This window comes from Rhamphochromis longiceps, linkage group LG2 (assembly GCF_057381845.1).
Source record: "Rhamphochromis longiceps isolate RC_006_pf linkage group LG2, R_longiceps_female_GT1.1, whole genome shotgun sequence".
Taxonomy (NCBI): domain Eukaryota; kingdom Metazoa; phylum Chordata; class Actinopteri; order Cichliformes; family Cichlidae; genus Rhamphochromis; species Rhamphochromis longiceps.
Window position 1 is genome coordinate 24,864,057 of NC_140558.1, and position 7,751 is coordinate 24,871,807.

General features: G+C 44.3%; 1 protein-coding gene across 2 annotated transcripts in view; it reads right to left on the reverse strand.

Annotated features, from left to right (window-relative positions):
• Positions 1 to 826: 826 nt before the first annotated feature.
• Positions 827 to 7,751, reverse strand: part of syvn1 (synovial apoptosis inhibitor 1, synoviolin) — a 13,164-nt gene continuing 6,239 nt past the window's right edge. For both annotated transcript variants that reach the window (XM_085419537.1, XM_085419532.1), the window contains exons 9-16: positions 6,875 to 6,940; positions 6,641 to 6,757; positions 6,278 to 6,447; positions 5,886 to 6,038; positions 5,650 to 5,796; positions 3,738 to 3,921; positions 3,448 to 3,560; positions 827 to 3,356 (exon numbers count right to left, since the gene is read on the reverse strand). In XM_085419537.1, the coding sequence (XP_085275663.1) occupies positions 3,160 to 3,356; positions 3,448 to 3,560; positions 3,738 to 3,921; positions 5,650 to 5,796; positions 5,886 to 6,038; positions 6,278 to 6,447; positions 6,641 to 6,757; positions 6,875 to 6,940 (1,147 nt within the window). In that variant the 3' untranslated portion in view covers positions 827 to 3,159. The remainder of the gene's footprint in view (positions 3,357 to 3,447; positions 3,561 to 3,737; positions 3,922 to 5,649; positions 5,797 to 5,885; positions 6,039 to 6,277; positions 6,448 to 6,640; positions 6,758 to 6,874; positions 6,941 to 7,751) is intronic.

The window sequence follows — 7,751 nt, forward strand, 5'->3', positions numbered from 1 at the left end:
CCGAAGAGTAGAGTCCTGGGCCCGTATCCCTAAAGAATCTTTGTGCAAAAAGTGGCTCCTAGCGGCCAAATTCTAAGAAAATTCTCAGAGTCATGACGTTTTCTTAGAATTTCCCCTAAAAGTGACACGACAATCCCAGTTAATATAAAAGCTATTCCTCAAGATTCCTAGCGCTTAAAAGGGCTCCTAAGGCGAGATCTGCTAAGAGCAGGGAAGAGGACTTTTAGTGGCTTAGGAGTTCCCCTAAGCAGCTGCAGAAAATGGCCAACAGAAGAGGCAGGAGAGATGTCCTGCAAACACTGACAGGGAATTATTGAGATGCTACAGATTGGATCGTGCAGGAATCATGTTTGTGGTGGATCTCCTTAGAGATGCAATTACTTCACCAACTCGACGCCACAATGCTATTACACCGGAGACGAAAGTAATCACAACCCCGAGGTATTTGGCAACCGGGAAAATGCAACAATGCAGCAGTGATGACTTGGGTCTGCAATCACAGACATTGCTAAAAGCTGAGCCATGTTACCCTCGTTAAGACCACACTGGACTTGTAACGTTGTGATTTCTACTTCATTAAGGACAGCCTCTTGAGATAGCCATCTTGTTTTCAACGGGGTCCATATGGGAGTGAAAGTACAAAATATGCCAGCTAGGATATTAATATGAGCAAATAAGACACAAATCATTATTTGAACAGGGTGTAATGAGTTTAAGTTTTCACATATTTTAGATTCTAATGGCTATAACCCCTACAGCTTACTATTCATTTTCCAGATATTTTCTTGAATGTGAAATATTATTTACAATTACAGTCAGCATAAGATTAGAGTATATAATATGTTTATTGATTTGAGGGTACATCCTTTGCTCATTATCACCAAAAGCTCATTTCCATCAAACTTGTAGGATCAACCAATCACGGCTTTTGAAATGATGACTCATACCTAGCAACGGGGTCAACCACACCTCCTCACTAAGATAGGATTTTCCATCCATTCCTTGCTCAGAGTTCACTGAAAATGTTCTGGAATCACTTCTAAGCTAAAACTCCTGGCAAGGAATTTTTAGGTTAAGTTAGGAGCTCTCTGAGAGGATTCTCAGAATCTTTAGGGATACGGGCCCTGGCCCCTAGCAGTGTTGCCAACTTAGCGACTTAGCGAGTTTTCAGACCCCTTAGCGACTTTTTCGCTAAAAAAAAAAAAAAAAAAAACAGTCGCTTTTTTGCTAAAGCGACTGTTTTGCTAAAAAAAAAAAAAGTCGCTAAAAAAAAAAAAAAGAGTGAAAGCGCTTATCTCTTTTACTCTCAACAAGCAGCGGGTGCTGTAACACAGTCAGTTCTTCTTTTACTCTTATGCTGTTTTGTGGATCACAAGGTTTAAAACTACTTATAAACACACACACACAAAGTAACTCCACCAGAGTGCCTATTTCGGGTCACTTGTCGGTCCAAGCCCGGATAAAGGAGCAGGGTTGGAATTGTGACATTAAGAAAAAACAATAATTGCTAAAAGAAATTTAATTTGTAGTTCTAAATAAACTCTAAATGCATTTAGGACGTTTTTTTACTCACTTTATGTCTCTTCCACGATGTTATTTCTCTCTCCAACAACATAGGTTACAATTAGATTAGCATGACCAATTATGCAAATTAGGCGATGACGTCATTTAGCGACTTCTAGCGACTTTTAGGACAGCCAATAGCGATTGAGGAGTTGGCAACACTGGCCCCTAGCCCTGCCAGTGTAACAGAAATGATGACGGATGATGACGGCAGCAGCAGCCGTTCTTCTCTGCGTGAGTAGTGTGAGGCCAACCACGTTATTACATTAATGCATGTAAGGTGAACTAGCAAACATCATCATAGCTACATGCGGCTGTCTTCTTGTTTGATGGCAGATGCTCCCTTCACCCTGGCCAAAAAGGCTAAAATGACCAAAGAAAAAGTGGAAAACAGTTCAACATGAGAGGTTTTTGGACAAAGTTTGATTTTTTTCCCCCCCATTGTTTAAGCACTGCTTCCAGCCAAGAGTGATGCCATATATGTCCCAAAAGCTGCAGAAAAGGCTAACATTGTTATCTTTTTACATAAAAAAAACAAAAGCAAAAAAAACAACAACACCTGAACATGAGAGGTTTTAGGACCAATTTTGTGTTCTCCATTCTTTAAGCACCGGTTCGAGCACTGTTTAAGCACCAGCACCGTTTCAAAAGTACCGGTTTGGCACCGGTATTGGATAAAACCTAAACGATACCCAGCCCTAGTTCTGTCAATCTTTATTACTTAAGTGTAGCAAATGAGAGACGCTGGAATCAAATGCTAAAGGTGCTCACTCATAAAGACGTGATGTCATTTAGATCAGCATTAAGTTTTAATTAAACACCCCAATCTCTAGCTCAGAGGCAACAATGACGCACTTAAACAGAAACCCTGATGAGAGGTGCTCACACTCACTGAGCTTCACTGTAACAATCCCACCTCTATGACAACAGTTTGCAAACAACTTCTGTACCGCTGCAATTTCAGTCAGTTTATTCTGCATTATGTACAGATCATCCTATTAAAACTTTATACAGTATGTACACATTCAAATAAATCAGTATGTTACAGTGTCTGCAGTGGTAACGTGTTGAGAATGCAGGAAACAGAAGAATGATGCATGTTAAATGAAAAGACAGCAGAGGAAGCTGATTGGTTTCATTTGATTTGAATTCACTGGATTGGTTGATGATCCATGTCCTCTGTAACACATCGATGAGGAGCGCGGGACCTAATGTCAGACGAATTAAAATAGGAAGTTCAAGCAAAGACGTCACTGACAGTAAAACTACCAAACACAAACCCAGCATGGCCTCTCCCACACTGATCAACCACAGCTTGGTTTGAAAGGACATTTCTTCTTCTGTCTCAGTAAGCTGACAAATGCCTGCAGTACAACTACTGCAGCAGACCCTGATGATGCAAATCAAAACAAACAAAAAGCAGGTGCTATTGCTTTCTGACGCAGAAACAGTCCACAAGGATTTTCTGACAGTCCAGCTCGACACAGTTAGAAACCTGAACCTGTGGAAGAAAGCTAATGGAGAACCAAAGCAACTGAACACCAGCTCAGAGTTCCTGTTGGTCCAGAGTGATATGTCTGAGTCGGGACAAGTGGATCAGTTGTCTGGAGGAGGAGAGGGAGGCGATGACGACGACGATGGTGTTGTCTCTAGCTTACGAAGGCGGCGGCGTCTCAGCTCAGCAGCATTTGGCTCTCCATCCTCTCCGTCCTCCACTCCTTCGTCCATCTTCTCTTTTCTTTCAGTGGAGTCAGCGGACTGAGAGGAAAGCGTTGCCCCGTTCACCTGATCGGCTGGAAACAGAATCGTCACGGTTACTTTACTTCTCTCCACTGTTAAATCCTATGAAAAACAAGACTTGAAAGGCGATAACCAGTTCCTTACAGACGGACGAGTCCCTGTCCGTGCTGGGACTCTCTGTGTTACTGCCAGCTGTGGAAGATGAGGCAGTGCGATTCGTCCCGCTGGCTTCTCCAGTGCTGCCAGCCCGAGGAGGACTGGAGAAATCAGCAGAGGCACAAACGGTCAAACAAGCAATAAGCTCAAAATTCTATGTAGGAAACAGCATAGAGGACCAAACCTGGCACATCACTGTATCTCTTCAAGCACTGAACTGAGTTAAATAGTTACAGATTCCTCATATCTAATCAAAAGTAAGAGAATCTATCCATTACGTGAGTGTTGCGACGGTGCTGAGGTAGTGGTGGATGTTGAGCATGGCAGCGTCTAGCAAGGTGTGGATGTTTTGAAGACACTGGAGTCGGGCCTCAAGGCCCCGCCGACCCTCTGCCTCCAGCTCCCTCAGCTCCTCTTCTGACAGCCGGGACAAGGAGGGAGGGGGAGGAGGCATCGAGGACACTGTAGGAGAGAAGACAAAATAAACTGAACTGTAACAGCACTGACACGCTAACAAACACGCTTAACCAAGAGCTGCCAGAGCTTTGGGACACATTTGCAGACACTCAGTTAAATTCAAGATGTTCCTACAGCCGTCGTGGCCAAAACATTTGAGAATGACACAAATATTGGTTTTCACAAGACCTCTACAATTCACCCTGGCATGCTCTCAACCCATTCTTTCATAATCAGTGCTTGGAGTTTATCACAATTTTTGTTGTGTTTGTCCACCCACCTCTTGAGGACTGACGACAAGTTCTCAATTGGATTAAGGCCTGGGAGCCACTTAGTTATTACTTTGGCCTTATGACGCATTGAGCCCACTTCCTTGGGTGAGAAGCAGCCCCACAGATGAATTGTCTCAGGATGCTTTACTGTTGGCATGAGACAGTAAAGCGGACAATCCTTTTTCCAGATGCCCCAAACAATCAGAAAGGGGCTTCATCAGAGAAAATGACTTTACCCCAGTCCTCAGCAGTCCACTCGCTGTACTTTTTGCAGAATATCAGTTTGTCCCTGATGGTTATTTTGGAGAAAAGTGGCTTCTTTGCTGCCATCCTCCAAGTCTTCGCCTCACTGTGTGTGCAGATGCACTCACACCTGTCTGCTGCCATTCCTGAGCAAGCTCAGCACTGGTGGCACCACCGATCCTGCAGCTGGATCATCTTTAGGAGACGTCCTGGCACTTGCTGGACTTTCTTGGGCACCCTGAAGTATTCATGGTTGATTTAGGTGCGATCATACTAGCAACAGCATCCTTGCCTGTGAAGCCCTTTTTATGCAACACAATGATGGCTGCATGAGTTTCCTTGCAGGTAACCACGGTTAATAGGAAGAACAAAGATTTCACGCATCATGCTGCTTTAACACATCCAGTCTGCTATTCTGACTCAGTCATCATGACACAAAGATCTCCAGCCTTGTGTTCACCAACATTCTCACCTGAGTTAACAAGAAGATTATTGAAATGATCTCAGCAGGTCCTTTTATGGCAGTGATGAAATGCAGTGGAAACTGTTTTTGTTGGGATTAAGTTCATTTTCAAGGCAAAGGACTTTGCCCTTCATCTGATTACTCTTCATAACATTCTGGAGTATATGCAAATTGCCATCATAAAAACTGAAGCAGCAAACTTTGTGAAAACTAATATTTGTGTCATTCTCAGAACTGTAAGTATGGCGATGTATCCAGTTTGCATCATTTATTTACCCTGTAGCTTGAATAAAATGGTAAATGGCCTGTACTTGTATATCGCTTTTACTAGTCCCTAAGGCCCCCAAAGCGCTTTACACAACCAGTCACCCACCCATTCACACACTGGTGATGGAAAGCTACATTGTAGCCACAGCCACCCTGGGGCGCACTGACAGAGGCGCCCCAGAAGTTAAGAATGCTCATGAAAACTGATGCTTTACACAAAACTGCCAGAATCCAAATACATGTTTGAAAAGACAAAACAGTCAGGCTATGAGAGGTCTGACAGGACCGAGGCACCTTGGTGTGACAAATGAACCAACCTACCCAAAGTTTAGATCATAAGGAACAGAAAAGATGCGTTTGTGCAGAAAAAAAGTCACTCATACAGATATTATCATCGCCAGTATCCTTGAACAGCAGCCTGCTCAGGCAAAAACTCTAAATGTGAATTTAAGGATAGACCACAATATTTGGAAAACTGCTAACCCTTACCAAAGGGAGGAGGTGGTGGCATGGGGAGCCATGGTGCAGCAGGGAAGGGAGGAGGGGGGAAAGAGAATGGGAAGCCTGGCACTGCTGATCCTGGACCTGCTGCCGTAGCAGCAGAATCTGCAGTAGATGTTGTGGGCTGGGTGGTGCCTGAAGGGAAAAACAAAAGCAACAAAAGCCCAATCACTCAGAGGTGTCTCTTTCATTTTACATTCAGGAGCTACAGGAGGCATCCTTACTAGCTGTCTGAGTGGACTCTGTGCTGCTTTGTGGAGCATCAGTAGCACCTGGAGCTGGAGGTACAGCTGCTCCAGCAGGAGGAGGCACTGCAGGGAAGGGACCCCAGAAGGGGAAGATGCCGGGAGGAAACCCTGGTAACATGCCTAGAGCCACTGGAGAAAATACAAGGACAAAAGAACAGTTAAATTCTCACATAGTGGAATATTCCTATTGCATAAGCTGCTTTAAAACCACGTTCCCACTTCAGTTTACTTTTATCCAATGGCTGCTTTCAAGCTGGGAGAACCCACATTACTGATGCTCTGCAATATAATGTGGATGACCTTCATGTACCACTGAAAGCAACACAAACACGGGGGTTGCGATCACCTGGTCTTGTTTTTACTCTCACCATTTGGTGGTTGGCCTGCGGGGGCGTTTGCAGGGGCGTTGGCAGGGGCTGCCGGGGCTGGAGGCGGAGCTTGGGCTGGAGCCGGAGTCTGGTTGTTATTCGTAGCACGGAGTACGTCCATGCGGCAGGTGGGACAGGTCTGCTGTCTCTGGAACCAAGAGCGCAGGCAGCTGGAAGGAGGACAGGACAAAAACACAAACCTTTCAAACACAAAGTCATGTTCAGTCTGCCACACTCACTCCTTTTCTGTTTAAACGCAGGTCCTGTGTTTAATGCTGACCACCTCTGACATGGAACTGTTTGTTTTTCTTTGCAGGCTACAATCTTTCCTTGCTGATTCAGACCTTTTACCACAGAACTTACCTGGAGTGAAAAATGTGATTACAAGGCAATTTCTTGGCTCCAGTCACCATTTCTTCTCGACAGATGATGCAGACGTTGTCTGAGGCCTGCAGATCTTCAGGAGTAGCGTCGGGGTATCTGATCACAGACAGAAGAGAGAGGCGGAAGTGAACAATGTTTCTGGCCAGAGGACACATTAGTCACTCCATTATTCTGGGCCTTGATTTCACATCTACAAACCAGACGTGTACATACAGCGTATTCATGTTGCGGATGGCTCTCCGGGACATCACAGCATCTGTTACAGCTTTTTTGAACTGCCTGCAAGATACAAGAAAAGAGAAGCAATAATCACAACATATTCAGTAGTATACAAAAGAGTCTCATTATGAAAAATGTCATTTTAATTAAGGACAAAGCACTCAAGTCTCCTCTATTAGTTAACTTACTTATCTAGTTAGTTACTACAGTGGGGCAAAAAAGTATTTAGTCAGCCACCGATTGTGCAAGTTCCCCCACCTAAAATGATGACAGAGGTCAGTAATTTGCACCAGAGGTACACTTCAACTGTGAGAGACAGAATGTGAAAAAAAAAAAATCCATGAATCCACATGGTAGGATTTGTAAAGAATTTATTCGTAAATCAGGGTGGAAAATAAGTATTTGGTCAATAACAAAAATACAACTCAATACTTTGTAACATAACCTTTGTTGGCAATAACAGAGGTCAAACGTTTACTATAGGTCTTTACCAGGTTTGCACACACAGTAGCTGGTATTTTGGCCCATTCCTCCATGCAGATCTTCTCGAGAGCAGTGATGTTTTGGGGCTGTCGCCGAGCAACACAGACTTTCAACTCCCGCCACAGATTTTCTATGGGGTTGAGGTCTGGAGACTGGCTAGGCCACTCCAGGACTTTCAAATGCTTCTTACGGAGCCACTCCTTTGTTGCCCGGGCGGTGTGTTTTGGATCATTGTCATGTTGGAAGACCCAGCCTCGTTTCATCTTCAAAGTTCTCACTGATGGAAGGAGGTTTCGGCTCAAAATCTCACGATACATGGCCCCATTCATTCTGTCCTTAACACGGATCAGTCGTCCTGTCCCCTTGGCAGAAAAACAGCCCCATAGCA